The 24,819-nt window shown below is 40.8% G+C and overlaps 1 protein-coding gene across 10 annotated transcripts in view; it reads left to right on the top strand.

Moving 5' to 3' along the window:
• Positions 1–24,819, top strand: part of NAV3 (neuron navigator 3) — an 879,638-nt gene that overhangs the window by 586,558 nt on the left and 268,261 nt on the right. For all 10 annotated transcript variants that reach the window (XM_075600199.1, XM_075600193.1, XM_075600190.1 and 7 more), the window contains 2 exons: positions 15,889–16,006; positions 16,629–16,681. In XM_075600199.1, the coding sequence (XP_075456314.1) occupies positions 15,889–16,006; positions 16,629–16,681 (171 nt within the window). The remainder of the gene's footprint in view (positions 1–15,888; positions 16,007–16,628; positions 16,682–24,819) is intronic.

Here is a 24,819-nt window from a genome sequence, read left to right as displayed (position 1 = left end):
GACTTATGTATGTTAGTGCATGTCTGAAAAAAAGAGAACTTCAAAGATGGCTGCAGGATTACTCAGTTGATAGCCTTTTGGCCGCTTGACTGAGGCTCACCCCGGTGGTTATGTTGTTTCTTCACGACAAAAGTTATTGTCCTGGAGATATAAAGGCTTCTTTTTCTGAAACTTTGGGACCCCAGAGCTCTCAGTGCAAAATGTCAGCTCACAGGTATTTCTTAATTGGGCTGCTTGCTTTAATTATTCTGGCTGGCATTATGGTTGCTTTCATAATAACCAGCTCTCAGAGAACACTACTGAAGTATATACAGGTAAGATCGGTTCTAGAAAAGAGAGACTTGGATTATTGGTTTTAGGAAATAGAGCGAGAGAGAGACTTGTTTTATAGAGAGCAAGTGAGAATACTAGTGGGCAGAGAAAGAGAAGTGTTACCGAATGCAGGTCTTGTATATTGTATGGATTAAGAGAGCCCTAATCAAAGTCTTGGACTCTCTTTCAACGCCATCTTGGGGATTTATAGGGAGACAACAGGACATAAATTATAATTTCATCATTTATACTGTTGCTTTAGCATGCATCATTATTTGTGTTTTTGCATTATATTTTAGAAACTATATAGGGTAAAAAGTAGTTTTTGGGCAATTACATATCTTATTTTATTAGATGCTATACTATAGATCAGGATTGCTCAACTCCAGTCCTCAACCCCCCCAACCCCCATCACCCCCTCCCAAACAGGTCAGGTTTTCAGGATATCACAGCTTCAGCACAGGTGGCTCAATCGAAAACTGAGCCTCTGATTGAGCCACGTGTGCTAAAGCAGGGATATCCTGAAAAGTTGACCTGGTGGGGGGGGGGGGGGTTCTTGAGGACTGGGGTTGAGCATCCCTGCTAGATGACAGCAATTCAATATATAATTGAAACTACATCTTTATTCAAGATTTAACTGAGTATTGGTGAATCAGTGTTGAAAATAGGTAATATTTGTGCACATCCCTTTGATAAAGGGGTCTTTTGTTTGAAGGTCATGCAAGTTTTAGTCTTCGAAACAGTACAAATGACAAAAAGAAAAAACGTGTGACGTGAGACCTGCTTGTCAGTTTAGTCAGGCTAAAACAGCTCCACCTGCTGTACAATTATGAAATTAATACATTTATAGAGAACGTTTTCACATTATATCAAAGCTCAATTTCTGTAGTACTTGGCTTAATACATTTGTACAAAGTCACAAAAACAGATAATAATTGAACTATACTGTATATGCCCAGAGTTTATTTAATAATGCCCAATATTTAAAGTTCTGAACCATTGTAGAAAAAAGTCTCGTATCATAAAGCAAAGAATGCTTTTCTTGCAAAACCAATACTCCATTTGACATGAGTTAGAACAGGGGTGCTGAACTCCAATCCTAAAGCCCCTCCCACCCTAACAGGTCAGGTTTTCATGATATCCCTGCTTCAGTACAGGTGGTTTAGTCAGTGCCTGCTTCAGCACCAGGGGCTCAATCAGAGGTCCAGTCTTCGACTGAGCCTCTGATTGAGCCACCTGTGCTGAAGTTGGGATATCCTGAAAATCTGTCCTGTTGGGGGGGCTTGAGGATGGGAGTTGAGCACCTCTGCATTAGAACATCCTCTGTGATAATTCATTTCATGTGTAGTCATGGTTTTTCCGCTTTCGAGTTAGGAGTGATCTTGAAAGATGTATTTCAAAACCCAAGGTTAACAGTATGCAGCTGTTGATGGTTGTCATTGTGCATTATATAGCTGGAGCAAGGTTTTCACAAGACGTTTGCGAGTGTGAAGCCACTGAAATTACAACTGCATTATAAAATTGATTTATTATCTGTCAGGATGATAGCTTGGTTCACAAGATATATACTGACAGAGTCCTGGTGTATAATCTGTTAATTTGCAACAGTTGCCAATTAAGGAGGGAAGTGAGGCATGTTATATTGATTATAGTCACTCCTTTATTGGCTTCCCAGGAATGATGCCTGCTGGCAGATATTTCATTTCCCCGTTTCCCAATTCTTACGTATAATTTGTAGATTATGGAAAAACAATATAGTAATTAAAGTTGTCTTTGCTTCTGTTAAGAAACACCTACGCAATGCAATGCAAAAATTCCATAATGGACAAATGGAGAAAGAATTAAGGCAACAGATTGTAAATTATTTTCATCGGCATGGCATTGCATTCATGTATGTATGTATGTATGTATACATTTGTTTCTATATTTCCAATAATGTATATGATGCTTTACAAAAGAGACAGTACAATTCAGTGACCTGTGATACAATAATTGCAACAAACATAAAATCAAAACATAGGAAAGGAAATCTTACAATCTAAGTGATATGTTGGGAGACTGCCAGTGAAGGAGTAAGTGCAGCAGATGGCAGTACTTGACCATGGGGTTTAGGCCTCGGACATAGTGCACTGAGCGTCGCTGAGCAGTGCTCTCGCTTGCTGATGCTCGCGCTACCAGGAGCTTTTTGCTGTCCTGACAGAGGAGACAGCAAGCGCGCTTGGGAGGCGGGTAGCACTGTGTGTGTGTGTGTGTGTGTGTGTGTGTGTGTGTGTGTGTGTGTGTGTGTGTGTGTGTGTGTGTGACTTGGTAGCTGTCAGTGTGTGTGTCACTTTGAAGTGTTCTGTGTGTGTTTGTGTGTCACTGGGGAACGTGTGTGTGTGTGTGTGTGTGTGTGTGTGTGTGTGTGTGTGTGTGTGTGTGTGTGTGTGTGTGTGTGTGTGTGTGTTTATATATACACACACATATACACAAACACATATGCACACATACACACACATGCATGCACACACACACACACACAATGCACACACAATGCAGACACACACACATGCACACATACATACACACACACACAGATGCACACACATGCACACACACACACATGCACACACATGCATACACATACACACACATGCATACACATACACACACACAATGCAAACACACATACACAGACACACACAGACACACACAGACACACACACAACACACACAGGAGACAGGGACCGGAGCAGAAGGGGGGCAGGGACCAGAGCAGAAGGGGGGCAGGGACCGGAGCAGAAGGGGGGCAGGGACCGGAGCAGAAGGGGGGCAGGGACCGGAGCAGAAGGGGGGCAGGTACCGGAGCAGAAGGGAAACAGCGATCGGGGCAGGAGGGGGGCAGGGACCGGAGCAGAAGGGAAACAGCGATCGGGGCAGGAGGGGGGCAGGGACCGGAGCAGAAGGGGGGCAGGGACCGGAGCAGAAGGGAAACAGCGATCGGGGCAGGAGGGGGGCAGGGACCGGAGCAGAAGGGGGGCAGGGACCGGAGCAGAAGGGAAACAGCGATCGGGGCAGGAGGGGCGCAGGGACCGGAGCAGAAGGGAGACAGCGATCGGGGCAGGAAAGGGGCAGGGACCGGAGCAGAAGGGAGACAGCGATCGGGGCAGGAGGGTGGCAGGGACCGGAGCAGAAGGGGGGCAGGGACCGGAGCAGAAGGGAAACAGCGATCGGGGCAGGAGGGGGGCAGGGACCGGAGCAGAAGGGAGACAGCGATCGGGGCAGGAGGGGGGCAGGGACCAGAGCAGAAGTGAGACAGCGATCGGGGCATCACCCTCTCCCCTCCTACACACACACACAACACACACAACACACACAACGCCTTCTGTCTTCTGTCTGCTAATGGCGGCTCTGCAGGGAACCGGCTGCAGCCCCATTGGATGGGAGCGGTTACATGACCGCTCCTCCGCTTCCCCGAGCACCAAATATATCAGTTTGGCGCTCGGGGAAGAGTTTCTCCTGCTCAGCGCGCATCAGCAGGGAGAAACTATAGCCGCGCTGATAACAGATGCAGGGGCGTTCTGCATCTGTTCAGCGCGGCTCAGCACGCCTCAGCACGCCTGAGTGCTCTATGGTCCGGGCCTTAGTAAGTTCGACTGTGGGTGTCGGGTAAGTTTCCATAAATCCAGGCTACTGAAATGCTTAATTCAGAAGGTGTGTTTTATTTTTATTATTTATTTATTTATTTAGAACATGTTTTACCAGGAAGTTATTACTTTCTTGAGTTATTACTACATTGAGAGTTACCTCTCGTTTTCAAGTATGTCTTGGGCACAGAGTTATGATAACAGTACATGGTTACATTAAATGAACAGAGATTATACAGTCAATTCACAGACATTTCATGGACAGTAAGAGTTGGAAAATTGGATACAGGGGATAAAAGGGCGGGTGAGTTTCAGATTTAAATAGAGACATTTTAACATCACCAAACGGCAGCAAACGGCTCACATCCTTTAGCTGCCTTTCGGCTGCGCCAAAGGCTGTCCGCCTTTGGGGCGACACAGATGTAAACTGAGGGGTTTTAAGATTTGACTTGAGGGTGGGGATCCTTCTCACATCAGGTGGAAGATATAAGATTCATGCACATCAATTGTTTTATGTTTTTGCTACAAAAATGTCCACTATTATAATATATGGTCCACTTACGGTAATAGGGTCCATCAGCCTGAATGTAGTCCAAATGTGACATGTAATACGGTACATTGCTTACATATTAGGCATTCTTGGTAAGCTTCAGCTTTATTGTACTGAGCAAAGCGTTCATTTACTTAAAATGTTTTCAAGCTATGCTATTTTATTAAGAATGTAAATAGTATTTCCAAAGGATCTCCTTACAAGGAAAGAAGGAACACCTTGCTCACTATCCATTCATTCACAAGCATCTGGCTGTCTCCTTCCAGAAACATTTATGTTCATCTCTATCTTTTATCAATGTGTAAAGAGTTTGCATGAAGCACATAACTATATTTGGGTACAATATAAGTGACTAGTAAATGTGTCCTGGCTGGAACCATAAAATGCTACCGAAAGATGTTATGAATACAGTTGTAACTTGACACTAGTGTATGGAAGATCTTTTATAAAGTCCAGTTAAATATAAGAAGCTTCCTAGTACAGTGGCATAAAACATAACCACTACAAATATGCCAGGCCTGCATAATGCAGTGCTTTATTCTTCCCTGTTGTATGCCAAAACTTCAAACCTGATACAAAAGATTTGTAATGAGTAAGTTTTGTTTAGATAACAGTGAAAAGAGAAGGGGATTTTTTTTTGGAGGAAATGAAAGGAGATTTGTTTTGAGGAAATGAGTAAGTCACAGTTCATTCCAACGTAAATGAATAATACCAAGATAGAACAGTATGTGATGAATGAGAGGAAACATGAGAATGACTAAACAGAATATATATTTAAATAATACATTCTTAATATATATTTGGGAGCAGATTTTTCGTTTGGATTTTTTCAACTATGTAACAAGTGTTGACTTTAGCATAAGAGTAACATATTATCAAAGCTCGCTAACCACATATTAATGATTTAGCTACCTAGATTTAGCTTTAAGGGGTTTTAGTGCTTAGGGTAGTGGGTTCATTTAAGTGGTTTTAGTGCTTAGGGTAGTGGGTTCATTTATGTGGTTTTAGCGCTTAGGGTAGGGGGTTCATTTAAGGGGTTTTAGCGCTTAGGGTAAGGGGTTCATTTAATGGGTTTTAGCACTTGGGATAGGGGTTCATGTAAGGGGTTTTAGTGTTTAGGGTAAGGGTTAATTTAAGAGTTTTTTTATTACTTACATTTTTATTGATCTTTTTTTTCAAAATTTAAAAAATGGGTACATAAAAAAGAAATAGGGGGTACATATACTTTGGCGATCACAATAGGGTTTGTACATATATAGTATAGAAAACAACAGTTTATTTGCATCATAGATCACACCGTTAAGAATATTTTAGTTTAAATATAGGGATATACCTACATGACGGAATCAAGGGACCCAAGTCTCCGAAAATTGCAAGGTGGAGCCATTCAGGTAAGCAAAGAGTTTATCTATATAAACTATATGCTAAATGTTGTTATTTATTTGATTTAGAGTTGGGGGACGGGGAGATTGTTTCCAATTCTTGACAATTGTGCACCTAGTAGCGTTTAAAATTTGGGAAATAATTTTAGCTTCTTTTTTGTTTTGGTTGGCCATTTGTTTTCTTACAAACATATATATATATATTGGATCATGTCTGACGGTGATCCCCAAGATCCTATGTATTAGGGCGGACATTTCCCTCCATGTTGGTTGAATTTTGGGGCATAACCAAAATCTATGCAGTAAATTCCCCATTTCACCAAAACCACACCAACACAATGGGGAGACACCTGGGAAAAAGGAGTGTAACCTAGTAAGAGTCATATACCACCTGAATTTTAGCGTGTAGATATTCTCCTTGATTACAACACACAGTTAATTTTTGGAGGCAGCTTCCCAAATGTCTTTCCATATATCAAGGTCTAAACTGGTGTTTAAATCTTTCTCCGAAGAGATCATATATTTATCAGGAGTTTGATTACTTTTGATGGGAGTCAGATTATGGTATATCCTGGAGATAGTACCCTTTGTAATCCACAAAATGAAAAATAGAAAACATGCAATAGTGCAGATAGTCTGGAATGGGAATGGTATATGCTAGATATGTTCTATGAGATGTACACTCACATTTCAAAATATTGAATAAAGAAGTTCCAAATTTAGTTTGGTATATTGGTGCTGGATGGGGTGTGAGTTGATCAGATCAGGTCTGGTCACTGGTCCTCAGTGGCATGAAGCTCTCAGATGAAATTAAAACCAAGGGGATATACCATAGTGCAATCTATGTGTATTAAGCAGATTAATCAAATATGAGAAAAAACACACTTACATAATTCGTATTGGTACTGGCATGTAATACTAAAGATGCGATCAGTTTCTCTGATCTCTGCTGTCTTGCACAGTCTTCTGTGGTGCGGCATCTCCCCGTCTATAGCACTTCCGGTCTTTCGGTATCGTCACTTACGGCGATTTGAACGCAAGACAGCAATGGAACGCATGGAACGCATGCATGGGCTAGCACGACGGATGATGATTCTCAACAGGCTGGCAGCAATGGTGGCAGTGGCAGTAACAACACAACACATTTCGCACAAATTCGGATTCGTCCAGAGTCATGATGATTGCATCACAGGATCCTTAATAAATACCCCCTTCAGTGTCCTTATTGGTCAGATGTCTTATTACAAATTATGTGCAGTGGATCTAGGTATTATCATCTAATACACAGGAATTCATCCTAATATTTTTCTAGAGATACCATTTGATATACCAATGTGCACATAGACATAGTAATAGTTCAAATGCCAAGTATATCATGCTAAATACAAAATCAAAATAATTTATACAATACATGGATTACCTACTGTAATGGGAAATGCTCTGACATTTCAGTATTCTGTAATCATATTAACATGAAAGTAGTGATTTCCTAAAAATGCTTTAGAAATTGACCCTGATGACCACAACTTTGTATTTAATTCAAATATTGATATTAAAGTAACTCCTATGAGCCTATAATAAGGCTGCAGCCAGGCAGGGAGCGAGCGCGCTGGCGCTCATGCGCAGTGACGTCCCTGCTCGGCCGGGAGATTTGTGGCCAGCTAGGTGCGCAGAGTGCAATTCGGGGGCGCGGCCATAACGTCATGGAGCTGATTCACCCTCTTTAGGCGAACCACTCACGTTACGCACTTGCGGACGACAAATTCAAATTTGCTTGCTCTGCAAGCAGCTAAGCGCCGAGTAGGTGCAGGCGCTTGCTAACGCTGGCCACACACATTGCCTCAATGTGTTTCATAGCGGCCAGCATGAGCACGCCCGCCCACTCAGCGCCACCCTAGCCGAGGCCCTAGGGTGACCATATTTGTCCCAGCAAAAACCGGGACAAATGTCACACAAGCGCAGTCGGCGCTCCCTGACTGCGTATGCGTGAAGAGTGCTTGCCGACCGCACATAAGCGAAATGCATGTGCCGGTCGAGCATGCATGATCGGAGCTTGCCGGTTGAGCATGTGCATGAGCGACCGGCAAACGCCAATTGCGCATTTGCGGTCGGCATGTGCCAATCGCACATGCGCACTAGCAGCCGGCAAGTGCCGAACGAGCACATTGGCAAACGGGATTGAAAACCGGGACAGCACCCCAAGAAGTCATGAGAGAGCCCTAAAAAACGGGATCTGATCACCCTACCTAAAGATTTTTAGGCCTACATAAGCATATCAATGAAACAATTTTCAAATTGTAGGAAATGTAGCAGAGAAAATATTAAATGTGTTGGTGCTTTTGTAGGCAAAAGATGTGTTGGCCTGGAACCCTAAGCAAACAAAATTACTTTATAGCAAAATGACATAATAAATAATCTAACTTTACAAAGGAAATGTGGGAAAGTTGTATATTGCCTTCCTAATAAATTCATAATCAGTATATGGTATTTCTTGTTGGTATCTAACAAATTTAAATAAAACAAAGTAATAGAACTCCTGGAAGTATCTTTAAAAATTACTCCATTTTATTAGCAAATTTTTCACCCTTAATTCAGATTCCTTCCCCCTTTATTCCTGTACCTGAACACCATAGTTTGGGAAGTGGGAGCTCCCTGGATAAAAGCTCCAAGGGACCCCAAGGCTCAGGGAAGTAAAAAGAAAATGTCAAGATGTATTAATTGCAGCTTAAAGCGGCAATCCACGCGTTTAAAAAAAATAATTAATACAGGATTGAAGCCCGGGGGTCTCCAGAGCTGAACTTAATTAATTTCAGCTCCGGGGGCTCCCTACTTCCAGAAGAACTTGCCTCCATAGTAGGTGCCAGTAGCCACTCCAGGGTTCACATTATGGCCGCCTGCGGGCCAATAGGAAGCTGTGACGTAACATAGTGCGGCTTCCTATTGGCCCATGTGACTGCATAAAACTGCAGGAGATACCGCAGCCCCCTCAGAGTAAGTATATCTGGAAGCAAAGGGTCCATGAAGCTGAAATGAATGGGGTTCAGCTCTACAGATCCCCTGCTTCAATTCTTTATTACAAAAAAATGCATGGATTGCTTCTTTAAAGCACTGTTTTGCTTGTTTGTTTCACTACCCAATGCCATGGATTACATCAGATTGGAAGGCAGTTTCTGTCATTGATTGATTCTGTTTCAACTCTCTTCCACAAACTTAAAAAGCTTCCTTCCCTCAGAATGAAGTGCAGCGCACATGATGTTAGTGACCAAAGATAATGCATTTGTAACGGTCACCATTACAAGACATGTTCTTTCTATTTTTTTCTATGTAATTTACAGGATTAGCCTGTATTGTACAGTAATGGCATGTTTCTGGTGAAGAGGGGATCACACTGTGTTTTAACAAACTAGTACCAAGTCGTCATAGAGAAAAAAAAAGAGGTCTAATTCCAAGGATTTAGCATGTAAAGTAAACACTGACCTGTTAGGGGACGGGAAGCATGACCCTTTGGGCAGGAGAATGAGGGAGATAGAAGTTACTCAAGGAGCTGTAGCCTTGTGACCTCTTTCATGTTCTGACCACCTCCCTTAATGGTTCCCACCTATCCACCGCCTTTTTGGGTCCAGGTTTGTTGAGGAATGTTATGTTTTATGATTATTGTTATGATGATGTCATTTTATTTTATTTTTTTAAATGGAGAGGAAAAAAGTGTGAAAATAATAATAAAAAGGAAGGAGGATGATTGGATACAAGGTTTTGGTGGTGTTATATGCTGTCACAGCTGGAGTTGTGCAGACTTGTCAGTTTAGCCCAGGTGGTTAATTTGGTGGAATGTGAGGGGTTCAACAGGATGCGATCTTGGGTCAGGGCGAGGTGCGGCGGGTCAAAGGTGGGTTCTCCTAAGAGCGACCCCAGGTGTTACAAACCATAAGTGCTCACTGGGTGATGTAGTGGTGGTAAGTATACGTGGGTTCAATGGTAGGGGCTACTTGCTGGAGTTTGCGGTATATATTTAATAAAAGACTGTGGCCATTTGTACCGAACAACGGTGTCTGTATTTATTTGGGTGAATTATTAAACGTAAGTGGCAAGAGTCAAGGAGACGCAGGTCAAGAAAGCATAAAATGCGCAAGCGTCGAGGGGTCAAGTAAAATTAGAATTTTATCCAGATATCCTTGAAAAAACGCTGTAAATCTTGCATTGGTGTTAGCTATGCTCCCCCACTTCCAGTTCATCCTCCTACTGTATATTCAGTATTACTGTGGATTACTTGGCAGCAGGAGGGAGCAGCTGGCAGGATACAGAGCACGTCAAGGTATTTTTTCTCCTGGGCTCAAGAGTAGGGGATTAGTGCAAAGTTGTGGGGGAAGAGTAAAATGAATATGCATAAATATGCTTTGTGTATTGCAACCATTTTCAGACAGCAGTCTCGCAAACATGAAATTCTTCTGTAAATTAAAAAGTAGTAATTTCAGAAGATGCCTTGTTGGTAGCTTCTATGGTTAAATCACAAGAAAGAACAGCTATATACAGTAAAAGAAAGTGAGCTACTGCAGAGCGTCCACAGCAAATCAACAGCTGTCAAATTCCTTTATATATTCATAACACTGTAACCTCACCTGCCCTACAAGCAGTTTTCAGCTGTTGATCATACTACTTTCTATCTGAGGAAATCCTTAGCATAACAGTCCTCAAATGTAGCTCATGAACAGTCATGTAAAATGATTACTGTAAAGTAAACAGTCGATAAAGTGGATAAATCCTTTACATGACCGATCACACCTATAAAGGGACTAATCCTAGAAGCAGCCCGTTATTAGCCATTTAATTATTGTCCACTTCGAAGCTTGTAGAATTAACCTGCCCCTAACTTGTAATGTCCTTCTATACTGTAAAATGTGTTTTCTTTTTAAGTTTCCCTGCACGAGGCCTATAATAACGCCTCACTTCTTCTTCTGGCAACTGTGTAAAAACCTCAATTTGTCTCTGGGAAATATTAAGGAATACTGGGTGGATTTTTATTGAAAGATAATTTAAGCAAATTGTTTGTGAAAATATTAGACTTGGACACCCTTTACAAGTACAGATGTATGGGACGTAATGTCAGTCGCTGTAGGACAATGCACAAGCGGCAGAAGCGGTGATTGTCCAAAATCAGCTGCACACAAAAAGAGGGCATGGCTAATGGGCTATTTCACCCGGATCGCGCCAGCGGGTGCAAAAACCTCTGCTACAGCTGTACCAAGTCTTTCGAGCCTAAGAAGCTAAACTTAAGTACTTCATATAATTTGTAGTTGAGCTGATTCACTGCTTGAAAGACTTACATGGATTATGTTTATGTACTGTATATCTCTGGCATACTTCTTACTTGTTCACTATTCATTCAAATTGACTGACTTCTGCCCTTTTCATTTGAGAAACCAGTTCTTTGTAGGCCTTGAAGGAGTGAAGGGGTTGCATGATGAATTTGTTATTGTAACTTTTTAACTTTATTAGGGGAATATATTTATATAAATGGAGTACCTATAGTTAAGACTGTTTAACATTTCCATTAATTCAAAGCAGCTATATGATTAATCTCTGATCTCGAGACAAAATTAGGGTACTTACCTATTTTTTAAACAAAACACTTGACATTTATACCAGTCATCTGGGGAGTTTCTTTTGAAAGAAGGATGGAATTCATAATAATGAGTCAGTTTTTCCAGACTGTGGAAACCACAAGAGTTTGATGTGGTTGTTCACTTAAACTTCACCTTTTGTTTTCTTTTGAATCTCATTGAGAATTCAGAAACATAGAGGCAATGTTCTATAGACACAGTGAACTTTGTTTCGGGCCTTCCAAGACCAAAAAAGGCCACAAGGCATATTTGATTTTCTGTCAGTATTGTTGCTATTGCTTAGCCTAGAAGTCGCTGCATATTTCAGTGAATGCGCCTTTTACTTTCCCAAAAAATGAATTGGCACTCGCCATTTAACCTCTTCAATACTAGGAGGGACTTTCATTTCTGGTACATGATCATACAATCTCTGAATTATGTATCAAAAAGGCAATACATGGCCTTTATTTAATTTATTTTTTTCATTTTTTTTATTATACAGGATTGAAGAAGGTGGTCTATGGACCTGAAGCCCATTAATTTAAGCTCAGATGACCCCTTGCTTCTGGAGATACTTACTTCTGTAGTGGGTGCCAGTACCCACTCCAGGGTTCACATTATGTGTGATTTTCAAAACTCCCGCGCTGTGCGGTCCAATAGGAAGCTGTGATGTCACCCGGTGCGGCTTCCTATTGGCCCATGTAACCGGGGCCTTTAAACTGCAGAAAATTGCAGGAGATACCGACTTTGCACTCCTCATTGATGTAAATTTTAAATTGAACACGATACACACTGTTTAATTTTGGATTGAAGGTTTAATATATATATGTACCATTATTTTAATCAAAGTAGATTAAATGTTAAGTTTTAACAGCCTAGGTGTGCACCGTTAAATGTGCTTCTTGCTGGGGAAAGTCTTTATGACATGAAGCCTTTTCTCCTTCTCTGAAAATACATTTTCATACCAGCACATAGGTAGCACCCGATATCTATCTTGGTATCATAGGCTACAATCATATAACATAAATATCAAATTACTTACTCTAGTGAGTGATATACATCATATGTTTTGTGAGATACCGACACCCCCCTTAGGCCCGGGCCATAGAGGGGTGGGGAGAGCGGAGGCGCGCTAACGCTGAGGCTCGCCTGCTTCAGTCAGCGCGATTGCACGGACTTGCAGGCGAGCCAGCGTGGTCGTAGGGAGCCGGGGGGGAGGAGGTTGGAGGCGGGGCAGTGATGTCGCTGGTCCAATTGCCCGTGACGCACTGATGTCAATGTCACGGCGCCGACGTCACGGCGCCGTGACGTTGACGCTGCTTCAGGCTGATTGGATGTTTTCAGCCGACAGCGCGCTGAAAAACAGCTTGGCGCTCGGCTGAAAACTCCAAAGCCTGAGAACGCCTGCGGACGCTCGCGTGAGCCCCCTCTCAAGGCATCCTCATTGAGGATGCAGGGGCTCAGCGTGGAGCGTCCGCACGCCTCAGCGCTGCTTGTCCGTCTATGGACCAAAGTGTTCTAATGGCAGTGACATGTCACATCTGAGGGATCGACACCATTTTTACAGAAATCTGACATCTAGAAGTATTTTGAAACCCTTTTTTTAATATTGGTTTTTAAACAAAGCTTTCTTAAAATGAATGGGACTAAAATTATTGCGAGCACGGGGAAGCAGATTAACATCATATGGAATGAGGGCTTATTTCCCATGTTTAATAAGCAGATTTAAGTCAGCTCATCACCCATTCATTTGGAATATGACCCACGTGTCACAGCTTTTTATGTTCTTTAAATGTAAATATTTGACTAGTCCCAATTTAAAAACATGCACTACATCAGGGGTGTGCAAACGGGGGTCGTGAGATTGTGTGGGTGGGGCGCGGCAGTTACAGAGCGCTCTCCCCCAAGGCATTTAAATGAAAGGCTGGGGGGCCATGAGAGGCCTCTGTAACTTCTCCTACCTGGTCTTCGGCGAAGCCTCGCCATGGTATCCCAGCGTCATATGATGCCACGGGGCCATGTGATGTTGCATTGCCATGGCAATGTGACGTCACATGACCCTGCAACGTAATTTGACGCCGGTGCCAAGCAGGGGGGGTGGGGTGGGGATGTGAGTAGGGGAGGAGAGCAGACAAGGGGGCACAGGGAGAACATTTTGTGTACCCCTGCACTACATTTTCACCATTCAAAGGTTATGAAAGCTGTTTCATAATATTATAATTTTCTGTGCAATAGATTGTTTTATTCGACATTAAAACTCTCTTCCATATAGTTTCAAATCAGTGACTGAATAAGAAGAGAATATTTTATATTAAATATATCTTGCTCTCGCTACCACCAACACCAGTAAAACTGCTGAACTTGTGGTGAGATATATTCAATAGGAATTATATATGCAAACATATGCAAATAAAACACCAGAAATGGTGGTCCTTTGTCTTTCCATCTGTTGTATGTTATGACTATGAGGTCAAATTGTGTCGAATCTTATAAACAGCCCATGTTTCAATAGAAGTCACGGGACTAACACAGTAGTAAAGGTTAGGAGCATAGTGGTAAACAATTCCTCTAAAAATGGTAGTGAAATACAGAGTATTCAATTCAAATACAGTACATATATTGTTTTCACATAACATACAAATGCAACAGATGGAAAGACAAAGTACCAACGATTTGGGTCCTTACCAGCCAACATATCTCATATTTTTGCATATATAACTACATGAATGCCCCAAACTGCAAAAGCTGTGGTGAACTCTGAAACATTCACATAAAGTATCTCTACTGATTCATTCCCTTCTGCATTATAAGGTGGATATCTCAGCCAAAGGATAATAGAAAAATGAACAGCCATTTCATATCAGTTATACAAATGAATTGACTTCCAGCAGTAACCGTCTGAGCCAGATTTCAACAGCCGGCCTAGAAATGCTGAGTTATGATTTTGTCACCCAGGGAAATCAGAAACGGACAATTCACAAGTAAATAAGTAACAGTTTTCTATAAGCTGCTTCACTTTTGCCAAAGCCCTTTCAGAAGTATTAGCCTCATACTATAAATGTATATTTCACCTCTATAATTTGCAGGATGTTACAATATAGGAAGCTAAAGATCATACTGTGCACAACAGACAATGAATGGCACTAATCGATGGCACTAATAGATACGAGTAGCTCACTGTACCATCCTCTGAGACATTACACACGTAAAACATTCTATCATCATGTGTATACCAAGACTATTGTTCTATAGGTTGCTTTATATGCCACTCCAGTACTAAAGCAATGACATCTAGTATAAGGAGAGAATAAAAGCGGACACGTTAGCCCTTATAATGCCCAATAGGCCTGTTCTTGTAGCACTGAAGGGATAACCCCTGAAAACCACTGCACTGTATGATGCATTGTACTGTTTGTTTAATTTACAGTGTCCCTATGAAAGAATAAAATACATATTTGTATGTATTGTCGTTGCCTGAATCAATAATCAAATGTCCAGGCCAAAATAGGATAAATGAGTAATGATTTTTATTACCATGCATATGCTAGGAGACCAAAATGAGGAAGTCTGAAAGGCTTGGTCTCAAGTTATTTGTGATACAGAAGCCTATATACTTAACAGCCGGATATACATTACGCAGTCATTATACAGTGTAATCTATGCCAAAGAATATTGTTGACAAGGTATATTTTTCTGCTTAGCACATATTTATTATAACAAACCCCCCTAACTTTCCGTAATCTTATTTTGGGCCCTAAACTGCCTGGAAACCATCCTTTTCTTGCTAAGCCTTCTATTTTCATTCCCCATACCTCCTAGACATTCATTCTGCAAGCCTCACACACACTGATTAAACCCCTGTCACCCGGGACCAGTCTTAGCATTCCACAATGCGTGTCAGAGACCCCATACCACATTCCAACTCCCAGAGACCCCCTCTCCGTGCATCCACAGTATTGTACAGTTTTGTATTTAAGGAATAAATAAAAACAGGATGAAACAAAAAGAAGACACAGTCTTTGTTTGCACATACAGGTCTATGCAGTATTTTTACAGACCAAATATAACAATGTGATCGTCTGCATTTTCAGCAGTGATGAATCAGTTGCTCCTAGTCATTAAAATGAAAGGAAAGTGACTGACTTGTGACAGCAGTTTCCTTGATAACTGTGAAGTGAGTTTTTGTTTCTTGTGTGGTCAGAGAAGTGAGCCGACCCTCATGTGAAAATAAAGTGAGTCATCACAACTGAAAATAGGAAAGAAATTGTTTAAATAATAGCTGTGTAACAGTTTCCTTTTGAGCTCTGACTTTTTCAAGTGGAATGTGATCCTGAATACTTTTGCCATCAAAGCCAACATTTGTCTGAATAATTTTTATTATCTTCTCTCCGTTATCCCTCCCTCTTCCCTCTGTTCTGCAGATTTATACAGACTGGGCAAATCACTACCTAGCAAAGTCTGGTCACAAGAGGCTGATCAAGGATTTACAACAGGATGTTGCTGATGGTGTGCTGCTAGCAGAAATCATTCAAATCATTGGTAAGACTGATTCCTGGGAAAACAGCATGAAAGCAGACCGTGTGAGTACTAGGGTTGGGAAGAAGTGAAGTAGGTGGAGAGAGGAGGGTTTTGGACCCAAGAAGTTAAGTTCAATGTGTTTCAATATGTCTGTAGTTACCAACTCCAGATGTTTTCAAGGCTCATACTGTTCCTTGATTTTGTTTGAAAATACGTTCGCATTAGAATGCTTGGGAAGTAACTGTCCAACCGTTATTTTACAATGGCTTAAAGTGTATCCTCCTTATGTTGAAATGTCAGCAATGAAGTCTTGATCACACCATATGCCTCCCATGTGTGCATTGTGTTAGCTGGAGGGGCTCATTCTTTTTGGGATGCCTTGAAACATTATCCCTGACCATGCAAAGACAATTGCTGAGGATTTTATGTCAGCAGTTATTTGTCAGGGACTAGTGAATTAATAGGATACCTCATCCACACTTCCCCTCTGTTAGGACTGTGCATGTCTATGGTGCTTTTCATATCAGTGGCAATAGGATTATACACGTGCTGTAGGTAAGGACAAAGCCTGTGTGTACAGTACTTTGACTTGAAACTTCTTGGGTTCTTTGCTTCACTGACTTGTTTCTCTGTTATTTTGTAGCAAATGAAAAAGTTGAAGATATCAATGGCTGTCCAAAGAGCCAATCACAGATGGTAAGAATAGATTGTGATCATTTGGTGTGTTTCTTCTGTAACTACCTGCAATGAGTTTTATATCTGTCACATGCTGCTACTGATGTCTGTCATACATTTATCATTTTACTATACCGTTGATTATTTATTGAAAATATACTTTAAAAAAAAGTATTATTTAATGGTTTAGATATGAATGCATATATTTTATAAGTAGAATTACTGGATAACAGTGGGCTATAGATCAAAAGCAAAGAGGGAGTATTAAGCCTAACACTATATGGGCATTATATTGAAACTTGAATGACATACACTGACCATAGTTAAAAAAAAACTAAAAAAAAAACTGTCACGGCCGGTTCTTCTTCAATGGACTTACAATCAAAGCTCTAGAAGTTAAGGAATAAGAGGATACGTTGACTTGCCCAAGATCCACATACAGCTGGCACTTACTGTTCATATACCCCTCCTTCTCTCCATTTTTAACTTAAACATGAACTGGAGTCTTCAAGTTTTTCCATTTTCACCTCCAAGGTTCAGGACACGTTTAACTTGATTGGCCCTGCCATTTTGTAGGAGACCAAAATGGTCACTGGCTTTGTCATTGCTGAGATAATAATGTTATAACAACAAGACAATATTGTGATTATGGATAATAGCTGCTTTCTTCATAAGGTTGCTCGATTTTCTGATGCAACCTGCAGTGTACAGATGTAGCTGTTGTCATTGCGCTCGCTGGCGCGTTACGGTGGGATATTCTGATATGCTGCATTGTCACTGCCATTGAATTCTATGGAAAATCTGAGATATCCTTTGTTTTAATGGAATATTCTGCATTATGAATTGGTGCAATAACCCTTCAACATCTGTACCTTTTTAAAACGAATTATGTGTTTAACTTAAATCCATCTGTTGATGACTGTTGGTGATTGTATCAGGGAAGACCAGTGGGTTAAGAAATATATTCTTTAAATGAGTCCCTTCATGGATCAAAAAAAAGGTCTGTCAGCTAGTGCTAAATAAAATAGTTAAAGTGTGCCTTTGTAATCCGTTGTCTGGACCACCAGGACATTACAATGATATCAACGTTAAAAAAGTGCCTTTAAATAAGCAACAAACATGTTACAGTATGTATTGATGCTTAAAAACTGTGTATGGTTACAGCTACTAGTGTTGCAGAAGGAATAAAATGTGTCCATTCAGTAGAAATTTATTTTATTAATGAACTGCATGAGTTGGGTTAACATCATATCATCCTCACCAAATTCTTCCCTCTGCACAGTATTATTTCCCAAATTACGCATGTTGGTTCAGTTATTTTCACTGTTTATGTACAGTAAGTGATGCTGTTTGTGGGCTTTACTAGAATAGTACCGTAAGTCAAATATTGATGAAGAGTCTTTTCAGAAATTGATACGTAAAACACATTGGATGACTTGTTATTTATTAGAACACTTTTTACTGCAGTAATATCCTGACAAACACAACTGATAGTTCACCTCTATGTTGGAATAGGAAGTATTCAAATAGGAAAATTACATCTTTTTTTTAAAAGGGGATCTATATGAACAAGTGTTTAAAGAAAGGAATACCAACTGTTTTTAGATTATAAATAGCCTGGTGCTAAGGCTTTCACAAATAGCACAGAATGCATGCTGCTTCTGCTTTTGCAGGGTGCATGCTCCAATCATGACAGACAGCCAGGCAAGTGTAGCTTTCCTTACCCAGGAAATGAGCATGAGTTCTGTGTGACTAATCTTGAGTCAGGAAGAGGATTACACGGTATTTCTTATCCAGTGTCTTGGTAAGCATGCATAGTCCAGTAACTTAATACAGTGTACTGGAAATTATACTGAATGAAATCAAGCTTCATGCAAAGTACTTTTACCAATCCACTTGTAAAGGAAACATGAATCAGTATCTCACTTTATGGATCTATTGTGGTTTATTAATTCATTCATCGTAAGCAGTGCACAGTAAGAGACGGTAAGACTGTTGGTTTGATTTGCCAGTGCAAAATATTGCACATATAATATGTATCTTTGTACCATTTCTTGCAATGTTTAGTAGAAAATGTATTGCTTTGAGTATAAAATTACATTTTCATGCATAATCTGTTTTAAGGTATAATTATGCTTTGGCACATATTACATACTGTACATCAGACTTTTGCTATAACGGAAACTTAAATATTTAGGTGAAATTGAAACTTTTATAGGTCTGTAAATGATTTTGCTTGTTGAAAATCACCAGGTCTTGCCAGATTTCATTGTGAGTGCCATGTTCATTGTATAAGGGACTGGATGGAGATGTTGGAAGTGCCATGTGATGGTTGAATACTAGGAAAATATAGTGCAGCTTTCTCCCTCTAAAAGATTGAAATAGAAAACTATTGTGGTTTAAGCAAGTGAGTTAGAAGACATTTTGGGAACTGGTTAATCTACAATGTTGTACCTGGCAAGGTAACTTTATCCTCCTATGCCTCGCACACTACCACATTACTGTATACAATAAGCTATTCAAAACAAGAGCACAAGCAGCACAGTGAGCACGTACAGTTCAATGTATATATTATTTTCTTTTATGATAAAAATAAAAAATATGTAACTCCTCAAATATTAGGTGGGGGCCTAAATCCACATATCTATGTTAGCTACCCCACGTGTGTGGAGCCAGTAAGGGGACACAACACTTGGTTGTATATAACAGAATATATATTCAGACGGATAACAGTAACCTTGTGATCCTTACAAATAGGATCACTGCATACAGGTTACATTAAACATTATCATCATAGTTCACATAACCTCTGCACAGGTGTGTGTTATAGTCAATTTAATATGCCTCCCAATCCTGGGTAGTCATACCTATAGTTAGAGTACCGGTAGAGCATTGGAGCTCATGTATTGTCATAGTGTGTTGCAGGTCTTCAGGTCCCAGTTCACAGGTGGCTCTCGAACAAGCTTCACTCTCTCAGCTCCGTGCAGGTCTCTCTCCGTGTCATGGCTGCCCCCTCTTTTAAAGCTCATAATGCCTCCTCCTTCACTAGCCTTCTTACTGGCTGTCACAGTCACATGTCCATGGAGAGGAACCTGCTAGGGAGCAGTGTTCAAGGGTTGCTTGGCAAACCCAGGCCTACATATAATTTCATACATTTAAAGCAAGCATGTTATTTAATAGAAGCAGTAATTAAAACAATAGTCAAGGAGTTAACGTACTAGTAAATGCATTTCTGGGGTTTTATTTTATATTTTTGGGGGTTAATAACATCTGTACTATCCGCTTTGCACTATACAGATGAATGGAATGTGTTAATAACATCTTTTTCACTCATTCTAGCTTCCTCAGTGCTCGTTCCCCTTCAAAATTGTTGCATACCCAACTAAAATGCTAGTAGGATCAGAAATTATTTGTTGTTACATAGTTACAGTCATGTGAAAAAGAAAGTACACCCTCTTGAATTCCATGGTTTTACATATCAGGACATAATAACAATTCCTTAGCAGGTCTTAAAATTAAGTAAATACAACTTCAGATGAACAACAATACACGACATATTACACTGCGTCATGATTTATTTAACAAAAATAAAGCCAAAATGGAGAAGCCATGTGTGAAAAACTAAGTACACTTTATGATTCAATAGCTTGTAGTACCACCTTTAGCAGCAATAACTTGAAGTAATCATTTTCTGTATGACTTTATCAGTCTCTCCCATCGTTGTGGAGGAATTTTGGCCCACTCTTCTTACAACGTTGCTTCAGTTCATTGAGGTTTGTGGGCATTTGTTTATGCACAGCTCTGTTAAGTTCCAGCCACAGCATTTCAATCGGGTTGAGGTCTGGACTTTGACTGGGCCATTGCAACACCTTGATTTTTTTCTTTTTCAGCCATTCTGTTGTAGATTTGCTGGTGTGCTTGGGATCATTGTCCTGTTGCATGACCCAATTTCGGCAAAGCTTTAGCTGTCGGACAGATAGCCTCACATTTGACTCTAGAATACCTCGGTATACAGAGGAATTCATGGTCGACTCAATGACTGCAAGGTTCCCTGGTCCTGTGGCTGCAAAAACAAGCCCAAACCGTCACCCTTCCACCGCTGTGCTTGACAGTTGGTATTAGGTGTTTGTGCTGATATGCTGTGTTTGGTTTTCGCCAAACATGGCGCTGTGCATTATGGCCAAACATCTCCACTTTGGTCTCGTCTGTCCAAAGGACATTGTTCCAGAAGTCTTGTGGTTTGTTCAGATGCAACTTTGCAAACCTAAGCCGTGCTGCCATGTTCGTTTTAGAGAGAAGAGGCTTTCTCCTGGCAACCCTTCCAAACAAACCATAATTGTTCAGTCTTTTTCTAATTGTCTATCATTAACTTTAACATTTAACATGCTAACTGAGGCCTGTAGAGTCTGAGATGTAACTCTTGGGTATTTTTCATTTTCTCTGAGCATTGCACGGTCTGACCTTGGGGTGAATTTGCTGGGATGTCCACTCCTGGGAAGATTGGCAATTGTCTTGAATGTTTTCCACTTTTGTATAATCTTTCTCACTGTAGAATGATGGACTTTAAATTGTTTGGAAATGGCCTTATAACCCTTGCCAGATTGATGGGCAGCAACAATTGCTTCTCTAAGATCATTGCTGATGTCTTTCCTCCTTGGCATTGTGTTAACACACCTGAATGCTCCAGACCAGCAAACTGCTAAAACTTTGGCTTTTATAGAGGTGGTCACTCTTGCTGATGATCAATTAATCAAGGGCATTTGATTAGCAGCACCTGTCTGTACTGTACTCATATGCAGCTTCCTATTGTCCCATGTGATGGGGGGCATTAAACCTGAGCTGAGATACCGGCACCCCCTAAGGAGGTAAGTATCTCAGGAAGCAGGGGTTTCTGGAACTGAAATTAATGGAGTTCATGTACATGTATTCTAAAAATATATATTTAAACAAAAGAAAACAGCAGTGCTGCTACTCTCTCCCTCTTGCCACCACTAGGTGGTGCACTTACCTGCTTACCGCCTTGGGACGGGCCTAGGTGGAGAAGTGAGGGAGAGATGGAGTAGAGAGAGAAGGGGGGAAGAAAGTAAGAATAAAAGGGCGGGAGAGAGGGGCAGAGAGAGGGGGAGGAGTGGGTTAGAATAAGAGAGATGGAGGAGAGTTATAGAGGGGGAGGAGAGTGAGAAAAGAAGGCAAAGATAAGAAGGGGTTGAGAGAGAGGGAGAGAGAGTGAGAGAGTGAGGGGGGAAAGGGAGAGAGGGGGAGAGGGGAAACGGGGAGAGAGGTGGCGAGATAGAAAAGGGGGGAGAACTAAACCCCTGAAAAAGTTGCTGCTCCAACTGGCTCAAAAACCTTATTTGAGATTATTAACAAACCTAGCTAATAAGCAATGCTGAGTGGAGCACAGTCAAGGAATCGAAAACTAACAAAAAGCTACAGTAAAAAAAGAGATTCACAATAAACTGGCACTCAAATCACCTTTAATATACAGTTTGCATAGGGTTACCATAAATCCACCGCGCATGCGCAAGAGGTGAGCACAAACTGCGCATGCGTGGTCTCTGCTAAATGCTTGTGCATGCATGGTTGGCTTTCGTTCGTCCAGGCAGATTATTACGACTGCGCATGTGCAGTCTGCGTCCGGGAAAATACGGACATATGGTAACCCTAGTTAACATGCAAAATGTTATAAAAATTTAAAGTGCAGATAGAAAGAAACACAGCTTAAATACGTCTACATATCAATACAAACCCCCTAATGACACCCCAAACTATATGGTTTGCAAACCCAGAGAGGGCTCAAACCCTCTCCTGATGTTCCTACCTACTCAGTTATACACTCCCTGATGAAGAACGTGTTGTGGAAAACGTGTGTCCGGTGACATCACAGCCGCGACACTTCCGCATTAGAACTGGGAAATCCACATGCGGAGAAGATGCACTGTAACTGTGGTTGAGCCAGAACACTCCTCAGATCTCAGCTGCACCCTGCCTAAAAACAAAGAAAACCAAGCGCAAATAATCACATATAATAAATAGTGAGAAACCCATATAAATGGGGGAAAAAAAGGAATTAATATACAATCCCTGGAGATAGTGCTGCTTCGAAATTTGACTCAATCCAAGTCTAAGGCAGAATAGCGAAACAGGATCCAGAGCTCAAATAAATCCAAGGACATATGAAATGAAAAATGTGAAATATACTGTAGTGCAATATAGTATGGACAAATGTTGAAAAAATGTGATTCATATGTATCTTACTCACATGAGTGAAGAGGGTGCCTAGATGGTCTAACGAGTTATTCATTCTTTATAACCACACCGCTTGAATTTCTCATGATACATGAGCCCTGTTGGAGACTCTAGTCCTGTGCCTCGGGAAAACTGACAGCTGCCCTGGCCTGCATTATTGCAGACATGGCACTGAATAATGGACACTACAACTATGTGTGTGTCTGTATGTATATATAATAATAAAAAACATATAGTCGCTACCATTCCGTGGCTGTTGACGAACATTTCTCTGACTCTGGCCCTAAGATGAACGATCTGAAGGTGGCCATATTCAAAGGTAATCTTTGAACACTGAAAGAGAGACGGTTACATGAATACAAATTTATGAAACTGTTCTGGACTCTCACCGGTGGCCTAAACCGAGACCGCAGCTTCATGAGCACCACTACCCTGATTCAAGAGAACTCTCTACCCATGAGTGCTAAAGCTCATGTCTATTAATACTGCGCTATATGAATGCACACACCCCTGTCTCTTACACATACCAATGTCTGTCTGAAGCACTTATTCCCATGATCTGTTATTTATATTATCTGTTATTTATTTGATTACCACATGTATTACTACTGTGAAGTGCTATGTACATTAGTGGCGCTATATAAATAAAGACATACAATACAATGCACTATGTAATTCCATCCCTATATACCAATAAGGACTACATAGTAGCCACACACATGAACAGAAATGCAACACCCTTTTACATTTCTACCCCTACCCACACCATTATTATGCACTCCCCCGCCACACACAACTTTTGTAAAGCGCTTTATACACTGTGGGCGATTTATTAATTAAGATTTACACACGCACATACACATGCACATGTGCAAGCACTTACACATGCACATACACACATGCATTCCCTTACATCACAAGCATTCAGGGACCATTTAACACCTTAAGTCATAAATCGCATACTGCACAGAGGGGAGGGGTAGGCTTCAAGATAACATTCCAGAGTCTTGTTTCTAAGAAAGTTTTTTTTGTTTGACCTAATCAATTGTAACATCGCCCCCGAAAAAAAGATCAATGTATGTCGAATGCTCGCACAAATAAAAGCATTTTGTTAGCCACAAAACAGTTTTTGATTATTAAGCTTGAATAACACAGTACAGATACCTGTACATATATATATATATATATATATATATATATATATATATATATATATATATATATATATATATATATATACATATACACAGTGTTCGACAAACCTATACATTTGCTCGCCCCGGGCGAGTGGATTTAACCCCCGGGCGAGTAAATATTGGCCCAAGCAGCACGCGTTTGGTACTAGGTGGCGAGTAGATTTTTTTGTGTGGCGAGTAGATTTTTTGGTGATTTGTCAACCACTGCATATACATATATATATATATATATACATATATACATACATACATACATACATACATACATACATACATACATACATACATACATATATAGTTAAGTTATGGTGAGTAAAAAAAGTGACAAAAACCCTCCACAGCAAAGCATATAGCAAATGGAAATATAATTGTATGCTCATTTGCATGTCTTAGGCAGGACTGCAACCCCGCCTTTCACCATTATCACCCAGCACTTCCACTGCAGCAAGGGATTCTGGAAAATGACATGCAAATGAGCACACAGTGCCACTTTTTTCTTCAAAACCATTGCTTGCTGCATGGTCACAGCTTTAAGCACGGCCAGGGTTAAGATGCATAGCCAGTAAACCCACCCACCCACAGACAGCTGTTTTGACCTTAATGGGTCTCATCAGTGTGAGGTTGGTTACTGGCTATGCAAAGCTGAAGTAATGAGGATGGGGTTTACCATACTTAGTTAAGTTATGGTGAGTAAAAAAAGTGACAGACCTGCCT

The sequence above is a fragment of the Ascaphus truei genome, chromosome 5 (assembly GCF_040206685.1).
Source record: "Ascaphus truei isolate aAscTru1 chromosome 5, aAscTru1.hap1, whole genome shotgun sequence".
NCBI classification, from domain to species: domain Eukaryota; kingdom Metazoa; phylum Chordata; class Amphibia; order Anura; family Ascaphidae; genus Ascaphus; species Ascaphus truei.
This window is presented reverse-complemented; position numbering and strand designations above follow the sequence as displayed.